The sequence below is a fragment of the Apodemus sylvaticus genome, chromosome 7 (assembly GCF_947179515.1).
Source record: "Apodemus sylvaticus chromosome 7, mApoSyl1.1, whole genome shotgun sequence".
Lineage (NCBI taxonomy): Eukaryota > Metazoa > Chordata > Mammalia > Rodentia > Muridae > Apodemus > Apodemus sylvaticus.
The window spans coordinates 72,889,513-72,904,169 of NC_067478.1; the positions used below are offsets into that span (position 1 = coordinate 72,889,513).

The 14,657-nt window shown below is 40.8% G+C and overlaps 1 protein-coding gene across 2 annotated transcripts in view; it reads left to right on the forward strand.

The window, feature by feature from the left end:
* The window catches only part of Peak1 (pseudopodium enriched atypical kinase 1), a 233,758-nt gene that overhangs the window by 204,001 nt on the left and 15,100 nt on the right, over nt 1-14,657 (forward strand). For both annotated transcript variants that reach the window (XM_052188279.1, XM_052188278.1), the window contains exon 6: nt 4,419-5,161. In XM_052188279.1, the coding sequence (XP_052044239.1) occupies nt 4,419-5,161 (743 nt within the window). The remainder of the gene's footprint in view (nt 1-4,418; nt 5,162-14,657) is intronic.

Sequence of the window (14,657 nt, forward strand, 5' to 3'; positions counted from 1 at the left end):
ATGAGCTAAACTATTTTTGGCCACTCTTAAGCCACTTATGTTTCCACATGAATTTTAGGGTCCCCACATCTATTCTGTAAAAAAATCCAACTGAGATTTGATGAGGATTACATTCAATCTGTAGGTCATTTTGGGGAATATTTCCATCTTAACAATATTAAAGTCTCTGATCCATGAGTTTAAATAGACTGCATAAAATTAGTCATTTTAATAATGTGACTGATTTTTTTAATAACATGACTAATTTCCATTTATCCTGGTACTTTTTAATTTATTTCAATGATCTTTTATAGTTTTCAACATGCAACTCTTGCTTAATTAAATTTATCCCTTAATACTTTAGTCTCTGTTGCAAATAATGTCAGTTTTAGATTAGTCATTACAATTAATATTTGTATACTGATTATTTTCTTATAGTCTCACTAAACTGGTATATTCTTTTCTTCCTTTTGATTGTTAATGGCATGTTCTCATGCAGTTCACACTGGCCTCAAACTTACTGTGTAGCTGAAGATGGCTTTGACCTCTTGCTCCTCCTACCTTCATGCCTTGAGTGCTGAAATTACATGTGTACTCCACCTCGTTCGGTTTAGTGGCATGCTGGGAATTGAACCCAAGGCACTTTGCATGCTAGGCAAGTGCTCCCCCATCTAAGCTAGAGTCCCAGCCCTGGCATATTATTTCTAATAGATATTCATGTGGTTCTTTCTGCTCTTCAAAATACAAGGTTATATCTATATATAGAACAGGTTTACTTCTTTCTAACCTAGACGTTTTTATTTGTTACTATTTCCATGACTAATGCTTGAGTATAATATAGAATAAGAATGGTATAACACAAGTCAGAAGTCCTTGTGTTACTGACGTTAAGAAGGAGTCATCTACTCTCTTGTCACCAAGTATGATAATTAGCTCTTGGTCTAACGTACAAGCTTTCAGACTGGGAAGTGATGGTACATGCTTTTAATTCCAACACTTGGAGGCAGGTGGGTCTCTCTGTGAGTGAGTCTCTACAGAGTGAGTTCCAGGACAGACAATGCTACACAGAGAAACTCTGTCTCAAAAAAAAACAAGGGAAAAACAAAAGAAGCTATCAGGCTGAGGACATTCCCTTCTGTCCCAATTTGTTGAGAGCTATCACAGGAAGGCATTAGATTTTACCAGATATCTTTCTACAGTTTTGAAAAGATCATTTTTTCTTTATTTTGTTAATATAACATACTAATTAATTACAAGGTGTTAAACCAACCATGCATTCTTTGGATAACCCCAGTTTGTTATGGCGTGTTATTGTGTTTATGATGTTTAAAGTGTTACTAGGTGGGCTGGAGAGATGGCTCAGCCGTTAAGAGCACTGACTGCTCTTCTAAAAGTCCTGAGTTCAAGTCCCAGCAACCACATGGTGGCTCACAACCATCTATAATGGGATCTGATTCCCTCCTCTGGGGTGTCTGAAGACAGCTACAGTGTACCTACATATAATAAATAAAGAAATCTTTTTTTAAAAGAAGTGTTCTACACTCCTCCACTGCTGGTGGGGTTGCAAATTGGTACAACCACTCTGGAAAGCAGTCTGGCGGTTCCTCCGAAAACTGGGCACCTCACTTCCAGAAGATCCTGCTATACCACTCCTGGGCATATACCCAGAGGATTCCCCACCATGTAATAAGGATACATGCTCTACTATGTTCATAGCAGCCCTATTTATAATTGCCAGATGCTGGAAAGAACCCAGGTATCCCTCAACAGAAGAGTGGATGCAAAAAATGTGGTATATCTACACAATGGAGTACTATTCAGCCATTAGAAACAATGAATTCATGAAATTCTTAGGCAAATGGATGGAGCTAGAGAACATCATACTAAGTGAGGTAACCCAGACTCAAAAGGTGAATCATGGTATGCACTCACTAATAAGTGGTTATTAACCTAGAAAACTGGAATACCCAAAACATAATCCACACATCAAATGAGATACAAGAAGAAAGCAGGAGTGGTCCCTGGTTCTGGAAAGACTCAGTGAAACAGTATTTGGCAAAACCAGAACGGGGAACTGGGAAGGGGTGGGAGGGAGGACAGGGGAAGAGAAGGGGGCTTACGGGACTTTCGGGGAGTGGGGGGGGGCTAGAAAAGGGGAAATCATTTGAAATGTAAATAAATTATATCGAATAAAAAAAAAAGAATGAAAAAAAAAAGAAGTGTTCTAGGTTCTATTGCTTAAGGTTTTTTTCACCTATATTCATAAGTAACATTAGTCTCTAGTTTTTTTGATATCTTTAGTTTGGTGGTCTAGGTAACATTGCTTCCTCAAAATTCAAGCTCCCCTTCAACTTTTTGAAAGAGTATGCAAAAGATTGGTAATAATACTTAGGTTAAATTAATATTAAGCATTTGGTAGAACTCATCAGTGTTTCTATTTAGTCCTGAGTTTTTCTTCATGAGTAGTTAGTTAGTTGTATGCTAGTAAAGGTTAAACCCAAGGGCTTGTGCATGCTGGGCAAGCACTGCACTACGCCGCGTCCCAGCCAGAAAGTCTTGAAAACCCTTGCTCCTTCAGAGCTATATATTCTGCCCTTTTTTTCCTCTCCCTCTTCTTACCTTTTCTCTCCCTCCCCCCACCATGCACTTTCTCTGTATATTTTTGTTTGTGTTTAATGCAGCTCTCTTCCTTATAAAAACACTGCTATGTGCTGTTAATGGAGAGAGATCCTTCAGTTTTGTTGTATATATATAGTAGTTAGTAGTTTATTTAAACTCCTAGGTATTCTTGATCAAAGTACTATATATACGTAATAGAATTAATTATCACCACAGTTTATATTGATTTTCACCATTGATATTTCTTCAAGGATATGGTTTTAGCAAAATAAGCCAGCACGCATTAATATCCTCAGAAGCATCTATATCTGTGACTTTCCTCGTGGCTGTGATAAAAGCCAGTCATGGGGGACAGCTTTGCTTTGGCTCACAGTCTAAGAAGACAGTCTGCCCTGGTGGGGAAGCCATGGCAGTAGAAATATGCAGTTTCGCATCTGCAGCTGGGAGGGAGAGAGTGAATGCTGTCTTAAGCTCACTTTTTCTTTTATTCAGTTCAGGATCACAGCCCAAGGTCTGTGCTGCTCACATTTGGAGTGGTTCTCCCCACCCTGTTAGCCTAATACAGACATTCACAGACATATCCAAAGGTCTCCTAGCTGGTTCTAGATAATATCAGGTTGACAGTTTTAACCATCACATCATCTGTTTACCTGAATTCTGTGTGATTTTAAGTAGGAAAATGTATTTTTTCCCCTAGGACTCTTGTAATAAAGCACCTTAAATAGGTTGCTGAATACTTCAGAAACTTAATATTTGACAATTATGAAGTCTAGGGACCTGAAACTTCTGTCCACAAAACCATGCTTCTCTTAAGTAGAATCTGTTCTTGCCTCTGCCTGACATTAATGATGGCTATCCATCTATGGCATTCCTGGTTTACAGTTAAATCATTTCTGTCCCTGCCCCTGTCACCATATAGTGGTCTCCTTATTTGTCTTCACCCTGTGTTTTCTTCTTACTAGGATACCAGCTATATTTGATTGGAGCCTTCCCTAACCTCAACTTTATCATATGAGCCAAGACTCCGATTTCCAAATGAGGATCTAGTCCTAGATACCAGGGGTCAGTACCACAGCATAATGCAATCCATAACCAGACATTATGTTCTCCCTCTATCTCTTGAGGACAGGCCTCATTTTAAAAACATGACTAATCTTAGTACTCTTGTAGAACTTTTGATGACATATTTCTATCTTTAGAAATTAATGTCTTCTCTCCATTATGTAAGAAACAAAGTACCATTGAACAAGTGTTTTGCCCTCTAAACATAACAAATTAGATCCATAAATTATATGTCCATATGTGTAGTGTCAGGTGCTATATACAATGCAAAATTGGAATACTAAAAGAAACAGAAGAATCTTTTGTCAGGCTCTATGCGGTAGTTTCATTGCTAGTTTCAATTCTGTTTTCAGTAGGACTCCCAGGCATTTTCTTGATCCACAAGTGCTGTCATCTCTACTGTCACATGCAGATGTTTCTAATATCTCTCCTTTCTAGTACTGTGGTGTGGCGACGGCTAACGATATTATTGGAGACAGGACTGGAGAATGTGGATTCCTTTTGAAAACAAAGCTCACCACCTAAACTCTGACAGAGAAATGCTGAGACATGATTCATCTTTGTTACTCCAGTCGAGCTTCAGATTCATACCTTCAATATTCAGGCACTTGTTTCTTGGTTTCGCATTTCATCTCAGTGAAAGCGCTGATGATTGCTAGATTCCCCATGCCTGTGTCATATATTCTTACTGTTTAAATTATGAAATAAGGTTGACATGTTTCATTCTTTCTCTTCTTCTTTCTTTAAAAACAATGCAGGACAATCTAGAGCAGCTATGATACCTCCCAAGCACCCACGGCATCCCAAGGGAGCATTGGATGATGCCATTGCCTTTGGAGAGAAGACAGACCAAGAAGTATTGAATGCTTCCCAACCCACACCACCCCCACTGCCAAAGAAAATGATACGAGCCAATACAGAGCCAATCTCCAAAGACCTTCAGAAATCCATGGAAAGTAGTCTTTGCGTCATGGCTAATCCCACCTATGATATTGATCCCAACTGGGATGCCAGCAGTGCTGGGTCTTCTATTAGCTATGAACTCAAGGGACTGGACGTTGAGTCTTATGAATCTTTGGAGAGACCGTTGCATAAGGAGAGACCTGTTCCTTCAGCAGCAAACAGTGTCTCCAGCTTAACCACTCTCAGTGTTAAGGACAGATTTTCCAACAGTATGGAATCACTCTCTAGCCGACGTGGTCTCTCCTGTAGACAGACTCGAAGCATCCAGAAGCCACAGAGACAAGCACTTTATCGAGGACTTGACAATCGGGAGGAAGTGGTAGGTAAGCTCCGAAGCCTTCATACAGATGCCTTGAAGAGACTGGCAGTTAAATGTGAAGACCTCTTCATGGCTGGGCAGAAAGACCAGCTCCGCTTCGGAGTGGACAGCTGGTCAGACTTCAGGCTAACCAGCGACAAGCCGTGCTGCGAAGCTGGAGATGCTGTTTACTACACTGCCTCGTATGCAAAAGATCCACTCAGTAACTATGCAGTCAAGGTAGGAAAACACTGAAAATCTCACTTTAATATTTCCCTCATTCTTCTTGAGACAGGATCTTACCCATGTAGCTTCGTCTGACCTTGAACTCACTATATACTCCAGGCCGACCTCAAACTCATAGAGGCCTTTTTCTCCTGAGTGCCTAGCCGTCCCTTAATCTTAGTCAGCATCTTGTTACCAAAGCCGATTCATTCTTCCTTCCCACTTTCTCTCCTCCATTGTATGAAAGCGAGTGAGCTTCCTATATTAGCAGATGGTCTAATACGCAGGTTTATGACTGAAAGGAAAAAAAGACACTAAGGAAATATGGGGAAGCTGACATTCTGTGGCAATCTGGAAGGACTGAGACCAAATACCTGACCAGAAACAACTTAATGGATAGAAGTTTGATTTTGGCTCTTGGTTAGCTGGGATACAGTCTGTCACAGTGTTGAAGGCCTAGCAGGTCGGCTGGTCACATTGCTTCTCAGTCAGCAGGCAGAGAGGGGAGTGCTAATGCTCACCTAACTTTATCCCTTTTTCAGTCTGGGACCCCAGCCTATATGGGACGCTGCTGCCTACACTGCTCCCTACAATCAGGGCGGATCTTTCCTAGTCTTTTAAACCTTTCTGCCAACACTCTCAGAGTCATACCCAGAGGTATTTCTGTGTGGTATTTATAAATCCCTTCACATTGAGAATGAACATGAATTATCACAGACTCTAACTCAGATTCTTCCAGAAGAAATAAGCCTTGGCAGTTTGCAGTGGTTACCTAAGAAAACAAGCCCTGTGGTGTCCCTTCACCCCATGTTTCTGTCTTTGTTCTCTACCAAGTAAGAGATCCTTGCTTACCCCTCCCCCGTAGCTTGTGTGCTTCCTGGGAAACACTTTTATGGGAAAGGAACTTAATACTCAGTGTTCATTTCATGCTTTTCTCACCATGAGGAGGGTTTTGCTCAGTGAGGTAACTAACTTGCTTGAGGTCACACAGCGAGGAGTAGAGCTAGGATTTAAGGAGAGATATCAGGCCAGCAAAACGGCTCTTTGAGCAAAGATACTTGCTACCTGGTCTGCTGACTGAGTCTGATGAGTTCAATCCCTGGGACCCAGAGGGGGAAAGGCAAATATGGACTCCTGCTCATGAGCTCTCCCTCTCCCTCTCCCTCTCCCTCTCCCTGTTCCTGTCCCTCTCTCTTTCCCTCTCCCTCCCCGCCCCCTCTCTTTCTCTCTCTCTTTCTCACACATACACATACACATACCTCAGATATTTCTGACTATGCAGCCTGTACTTTGCCATGTTTATTACTTTTTTAAACACATGTCAACCATTCCAGACAGCCCACTACTTTGGGCTACTCTGGCCACTTGCCGTTGAGGATTTTTGTCCAGTTATACTCACTGCAACAGTCAACCAACCACAAGTCCCATAAAAGTAATGACTATGGTGTGGACTATGAGCTCCCAAAGGCTTGCCTTCTGATCCTGGCTTTACCACCTAGTAGCTTTGTCGGTAACAACAGCTGTCTTTGGGGCTGTTTGGTAAGTGAGCTGCCTTTGGCTTCTTCCCTACTTTATGAGAGGTAAAGAGAGTTCCTCTTCTTTAGATGTTTAAGGGGTAAGCCATGTACTTTATGGGACTCCAGTGGTGACCAATGAGATAAGACACATGAAAGGTGCTCAGAGCACAGGCTCAGTATAATGCTCTCCATTCCCACCACCTGCTTTCACTGATTCTATTCACTGGTTTAAAACCAATTAACATATCTAAATGACTTTTACATGTTCATTTAGCTTACAAAGACCAGATGGTTTCTTAGTAAATGAATGGGTAAGGTAAACAATTGGCCTTACTTCCCTATCAAGACATACATGTTTGGACCAGCTCTTCATCAGGCTAGGTCTTCAGTTTCACCACCTCCACCTCTGATGGTCTTGACCTGCTGCTACTGCAGCCCACACTTTTAAAATTAAACCAAGGGGTAAACTGTGGAGACAAGATATGGACTCAAGTTAATATATTACTGTTGAGTATAAAAAGGCATTTTGAGATTCTGTGTAACTCTCAAGAGCTATTATATCAATTGAGGTTATAGTACCTTATCTATCTTGAGTCTTTATTGCTACAAGATCACCAATGCAGAATGAGTACCTATTTCAGAAAGGGACATAAAACTATCTGTTCTTTCAAAACAATTGAGAAGTGGGGCTTGACTAACTTTATGTATTATTGCCGCACAATCTTGTCTCTTTCCTAAATCAATGGTGTACTATTGATTTCTTTGCTTGTAATAATACAAAAGCAATCTCAAAAGAACAGGTGGTAAGTGATTATATACTGGGAGCTGTTGTCAGGTTGGGGAAAGGGTGTTTTACACTAAAGACTGAATATAAATGTCTCTTTGAAGACTTTCTGGGTACTTCCAGAAGCACCTAATTGATTTACAATCTTAAAGGGATAAATTCTAAGAACTCTGAGACCCCTGCATTTGCAAAGCTGAACAAATAAAACCAATGTTTGGCCCAGACAAACCTCTTTACTGTTTGTCTTCTTAAAATATCCCTTCCCATATTAGTGAATATAGAGTACCTAATAGATAGGGCTTGTCTCTTAAAATATTGCAAAGCAAGTCCATTTGAAAGGTAAAGGATCATACCTGCATATTCACTTCAGTGTTAAGCTATTTAAATATTCACTTTGTGTCATTTTTTTCAGGATGCCATAACAGAATATCATAGATTAATTAGGAGGCTTAAATAAGCAGTTATGTGTATGAGTGTATGTTGCTAGGAATTGAACTTAGGGTCTTATGTGTACTGGGTAAGCACCTGACTACCAATCAAAACCCCTAGCCCAACAATAGAAATTGATTTTCTCATGTTTCTAGAAGCCGAAAAATCCAGTCAGAGTTCTAAGTTGGTTATTTTGATAAGGACTATTCTCTCTGAGTCTTCACACATGATGTGAGTCACTAAGAGAGGTATTTTTTCTTAAAACATCACTGGTCCTATTGTATCCAGGTCCCAACCGTATGACTTACCTAAGTATCTCTTTGTGGGATGTATCTTCAGATATGGCCTCATTGCACCTCAGAGCTTCAGCATGTAAGTTAGAAGGAAACACAGTTTAGTCCATAGGATTCTATCCTCCGTCCCTCACTCTCATGTCTCTGTCACAGACAAATACACAGGCAATTTCCTTAAAAGGGGGGAAATCATTTGAAATGTAAATAAAAAAATATATCGAATAAATAAATAAAAAGAAAAGAAAAAGAAAGTCTTATTCCCAAGGATCAACTCTAAAGTCCTTATTTAAAGTCCCATCTACAAGTTCTCTAAATGAGATATGAATGAAACTTAAGGTCAACTTTAATGCAGCGCTGCTCTCTGTGACCCTGGTAAAGCTAGACAACTTATTTGCTTTCCAGATACAGTTGTGCACAGGCCTAGGCTAGACATTCCATCCTGAAACGTGAGGAATCAGAGGCAAGAGAAGAAGGAGAGATGGGTACCCAAGTCCAAATCTACAAGTCTCAAGTGCCCGTAACTCTTCGAGATGCTCTCATTTCACACTCTGTTGCTCATATAGCTTCTCGAAAAGGAGACACTATTTATTTCCCCTCTAGCTCTCTAAATCTAGAGAAACAGGCTCATCCTTTGTTGACACCTAAAAGGAAACAGCCGTATCCACTGGACCCTTAGTAAGAAGAACAACATTGATTTTTTTAAGGTTTTTTTTTTTTTTTTGTAATATGTATGTGGCATGCTTACGTTCCCACATGAGTTTATGTGCAGTCAATGTGTGTGAGTGCCCACAGAAGCCAGAAGAAGGCACTTAATTCCCTGGAATTGGAGAGTTACGGATAGTTGTGAGCTGACTGATGCGGGTGCTGGGAACCAAAGCCAGGTCCTCTTTGAGAACAGTAAATGCCACTAACCTCTGAGCCATCTCTCCAGCAATTGTCTTGATCTCTTTATCACTTCCATGACTTTCTTCCTTTTCCTTACAGAATAATGCACATGAGCAGCCAAAGAGCTCCATGGTTCAGGCCCGTAGAATTAAGAATAGCTGGGAGTCTCTTCATGCCCTTCTGCTCTCTGCATCTGCTTTGGACAAAACTGCACCCAAACCAGCTCTCTGCACTCATATAGCCTGGTGCTCATGCCTGACTTCTGCTAGGACCTCTTTACCAAATGGCTGTCTAGAGCACACCCTTAGTGCCCCGTAAAGAACAAGCTTACAAGCCATCCTCAACTCAGCTGCAAAGTCTGAGGCCAGCCTACTAGGATATGTGAGATCTTGTCTCAAAACAAAACAAAACAAAAGACTAAACATGCATGCCTTTTACACTGTGAGCAGACCAAACCATCGGCATCTCCTTCCCCTTTCCTATTGTCCTGTAATCAGTCAGTAGAGACCAAGGTGTTCCTTTACCACCTGACTTGAACATCCCAACTAAAATTCCAACTTTATCTCTCATACATTCTTTCCTCAGCAAACCACGAGAACACAGTGCAGTCTCCACTTCTCTGCCACTTTATGACGTGGGTCACCTTCCTAGGAGTTTCTAATGATGTGTTCTTCATCTGCATCAGAGGCCTCACCACCATTTCCTTTAACATCTGTATTTGCTGGAGGTGTCACTTCACACTTACCAAGGCTTTTTCTCACATGCATTTTAAGTACTTTCAGCATTACTTAGTTCTAAGGCAGTTTCTAGAGCATTCTTTACTATATATTGTTAGAATGGCACTTCTATGGTTTTTGTTTACGTAAGCTGATAGAAAAGCTGTCATAGACTCCATAACTTAATTATCCAAATTCTAGAGTCCGGAAAACCCAAGGTCAGGGTTGTGGCTGACTTGGTTTCTGGTGAAGGTTTTCATAGGCATTAGAGACAGCCACCTTTCCAATGCATCCTGACATCACAGAAAAAGCTGCTGAGCCTTCAGGTGTCTCTCTACTATGAGGGTATTACTGACATTGATTTAGGCTCCTGCTCATAACTTGCTTAACCGTAATTGTCTCCTTATAGCCCTTGTCTCTGGGAGACAGTACAATCTATAACAGGTGTTGATGTTGGTCTTTGTTCTAAAATGAGTGGTTTTAATTTGGAATTTTCACTAAATTTGAGGATTTCCCTATCATCTATCCTAATTTTTATTCATCAAGAATGACTTTATTTTGATTTATCTTAAACTAAAAGGCATTTTAATACAGAATAAAGAATTTTGAAGTCATCTGGGCCCATATTCTGAAATTTATCTCTATTATTAAACAGGTCAAGGAACTTTTTTCCGTTTTTACATCAGCAGAAACTGGATGCTATGCCTACCTCATAAAATTGTTATAATGCACATGGCTATGTAGTGAAACTGCTTTCATAAACTATAGAGTGCATGTAAAATACAATGAGATAATGTATTGTTGTTAGTGGAACAGGGAAAGCAGTCCACACTGTATAGGTTACTCATTAGTGTCCTTTAAGAGTAGGCATTAGCATATTTAGATAGGTTCTGTACACAGATATTTTCTTTCTCATTACTTCAAAGATGTAAACATCCTTTTTTCTTAAGATTATAACAAAATGCTAAAAATTGGAGCAACCTCAAGAATTTCATTGATGTCAAAATTAGAAACAAATTAAGGATATTAAGGATATTAATTCCTACTGATATAAAGGAAACAGTTTAATAAATTAAAGCACATTATCCTAATTAAATGTAACCATGATAATTGGTGAATATAAAGACTATATAAGATGAAAAATGTTTATTTTAAATGGCCTAGAATACAAAAGAGTAGGAACACACCTTTGTTTAAAATGACCTATAGAATAGAAGTATACAGTTGACTCAGATGTGAGAGTGATGGTCATTAGAGGTGATATTGATCTTGTTAAAAGATAACATTGTAATTATTCAGTGGCAGGGGCAGGCTAGAGCATTTGAGGTTGTAGATCATCATGTCGAGATTCCTAAAAGCACAGGTACCCTTAGTTATCCTTGTTACTCATCTCTGTCGTCCTGCCCTCTCACATAACTTATAAATAGTTCCCACTTCATGTTCCTCAGCATTTGCACACGCTGGTTCTTCTGTGTGCACTGCCCTTCTCCTGGGAGACAGTGTGACTCAATGAAGAATTTCAGCCTTCTGATCTACAGATGACCTATTCGATAACTACCTGAGGGACCCTCACTAAGGACCACCTCCTTACCTACAGAATCAGAATTGCTGACAGTGACCTCTGGAAAGCTGTATTTGTAGCAGCAACCCCACTGTGGTTTCCATATAGAATTTTTGAGGCCTTTTGACAAAGTGGTTAAGAATTAGGTTTTAAGTCAGAAGAACTTGGTTTAATTTAGAGTTTAGTTGCAGACTGGCTATGTTTTTTGTTTTTGTTTTTGTTTTTGTTTTGGCCTTGTACATGCCTTTTCTAAGTCTAGTGTCTCTCTGTAAAGTAGATAGCAGTTTATTCCTAAGTCTTATATTTAAGACTTACATACCGTCCTCTGTCACTAGAGCCAAGTATATGTGAGGAGCTCCGTAAGCTTAAGCGGGGACAGATTTATCTTGACTCACTGTCTGAGATTTCAGTCTGACATGGAGGGAAGGCTTTATGGCTAGAGCAGTTTGTGGCTTTGGTGGCAGAAATAGGATTCTACTTGCTCACATCTCACTGAACCAGAAAACAGGGAGACTAGGGCTAGAAACAAGACTGGGCTATAATCCTCCAGGCCCACCCCCCAGTGACCCACTCCTGCAGTGAGGCCCTCATGCTACAAGTTCTGCAACTTCCCAACTAATGCCACGTGCCAGTGCAGAGAGCTGAGTCTCTCCGGGCTCAGCTCCTCAGCCGTGAAAGCTGCCCTTGTCCTGGCCTCCTTACCTGTCCTCTATGCAACCTAACCGCTCTCTGCCAGTGAGCAAGGATACAGTGTCATAGGCTACATGCTTTGCTGTTGACATTCTGGTCTTCTGAAATCCCAACCCGACTGACTCACTAAAGTCTATATTACCCTCAATTATTGACCTTTGCCTACAAAATCCTGGGTTTCTCTAGCCTGCAGCTCATTCTAAAGAATGAAAAGATCAGCTTCCTCCCAGAAGCTACCCTACTTCTCACTGTTTGTTTGCTTGTTGATTTTTCATCAGTTACTTTTTCCCATTGTTAGAACCAACTACCAAACCAGAAGGAACTTAAAGGGAAAGGGGATTTATTTTGGCTCACAGTTTGAGGATATACCAGCCCATCATAACTGGAAGGCATAGCAATAGGAGTGGCCTGCAGCGGCGGTACAGGAACATGATGTTGCCTGCTTGTGTCTTGTTAGATTAGCAAACAGAGAAAAATGAACAGAAGCAGGGCTGGGCTGTAAACTTCACTGCCTCCCCCGCAATGACCCCCCTCCTCTACTGAAGCCCCACAAAAGTTCTACAGCTTCCCAAACAGCTCCAACAGCTGGGACCCCATGTTTGAATGCATGACCCCACTGGAACATGTCATAGTCAAACCATAATAAAGCCATTGTGAGAGAAAAGGGTTACAGGATACCTGGGCATGGTTGGCCGATACCTGTGGTCCCAGTACTTGAGAAGCTGAAATAGGAAGATCTGGTTTTCAGCCCAGCCTAGACACCTAGACTCTGTCTTTTAAAAAAAAAAAAACTTAATATGTGCATAATATTATCACACTAAGTTGTACAAATAAGCAGTAATTCCATTACACAATATAGAAACTTTCATGTGTCTCTCACCCACCATTACTTTTGACACCTACTACAAGGACCAGGGCTTTTTAATACTTATGTGCTTAGAACCTAGTACAATATATAATAGTGGGCATTGGGTGAAATATTTCATGACCTTTCAAAAAAACAATATAGAACATTATGATACTTTGTGGGTTTACATCAATACATATGCATAATGCAAGACTTTGTCTTCATAGAGCTTATAATGCAGTGAGAAAGCCAAAAACATAACTCTTATATAAGACAGACTATAATGAAGGTTCAAACAGGGGGGCTAACACAAAATTAATGATTTTGGTGAAAATTATATTGGGAGGGGTCCAAAAGAATGCAAGCTGGGGTCACTGGTGAGTTTTTGCAAGAGTCTAGGTAATTTCAAGTCCACCCACACTGCAACAGGACCAAGGAAAAGAAGGGGTGTGTGGTTCAGGGCTGTGAAGGTGTGAGCCTTGTATAGTAAGTGCTAGATGTAGCAGCAGTCATAAACCTCTAGGAAGGACAACCCCAAAAGGATGGCAGCACCATTCAGTGAGCTATGAATTCAAGGGATGCATTGTCTGGGAATCCTGCAAATGGCAGCCAAGGTGGACAGGCTCAACAGCGAAACACGAACACCTAGAAGAAGCTTTCTTGTCCCCCAGTATCTTGATTTTATTCAGACTAAATGGGTTGTATGAGACTGTTGGTGGAAGGGTCTGTGAGAAAAATGTGAGGAAAAGCCTACATACACAGAGATGTGACTCACAGCAGGAACAATTGGAACCCTAGTCACAAAAGGCAGTCCCCAGGCTGAGAGCTTGAGCCTGTTTCAAGACAAGGCCACGTGTAATAGTGGGGTTGGACACCAACCCAGCAAGTTAGCGGGATAAGAAATGGGGAGGCAGTGAATGTAGTCCACTTTTAATAAAGTAAATGTCTTAGTAAAAGAAAAGCAAAATTGATTCCCACACAGTCGGTTACCTTCAGTTCCCATGTTTTGTTCCTCATCTATGTTTTCTCTTATTCTCTCATCTTGGCAGACTACCACCCAGCAGACCAGACTGTCTGGGTGAGCTGCACACTGGCTGTACTCCAGCCCATGACTTATTTCCTGGTCTCTAAATAAAACTAAACATAAGGTTAAACTTGAACTAAACCTCCCTGCTATCCAAGTAAAATCTCCATTGCCTTCTTTGTCTTTCAAAGAATCATAGTAGCCACTAGCCAATCATCCTAAAAGGCTAAGGTCAGTAGAAGGGCCTTCATCATCCTTCACTAAAGGAAATGGAGGCCAGAGAGGATGGCCTGGTTTAGAGAGACTCCACTTTCATGACAGGCTGACTCCTAAGCCGTACCCCTCCCATTATTGTACTTGAGCCAGTAAGCTAGCCCCTCGTGTACTGCCTTTTGCCTAGAGGAGATTGGGTAGATAACTGGTAGATTATTGCTTAGTGTCATTAAGACTTTTTTCATTTATCTCAATGAGATAATCTTTGAACAAATGCTGCCAAGAAAGTATATGTTAAATTTAGATGATGTTACTTTAAAGACGATGCTTAATGTGTTACATATCTAAAACTGCAACTAACTTTCTGAGTGTTTTTCCCCTCAAGAAGTTCAAAGCTGAGGCAGTAGATGTCTTCTCTTTTCATAGTACAGGTCTTGGTTCCCAGTGCCAGGCAATGCACAGCTCCGAAGGCATGGGACTTCCCTGTTAGCCCATCGAGGCTGCTCACTTCTCCACCTACACCGCAGACCTGTTAAAAGCTTGTAATAAAGT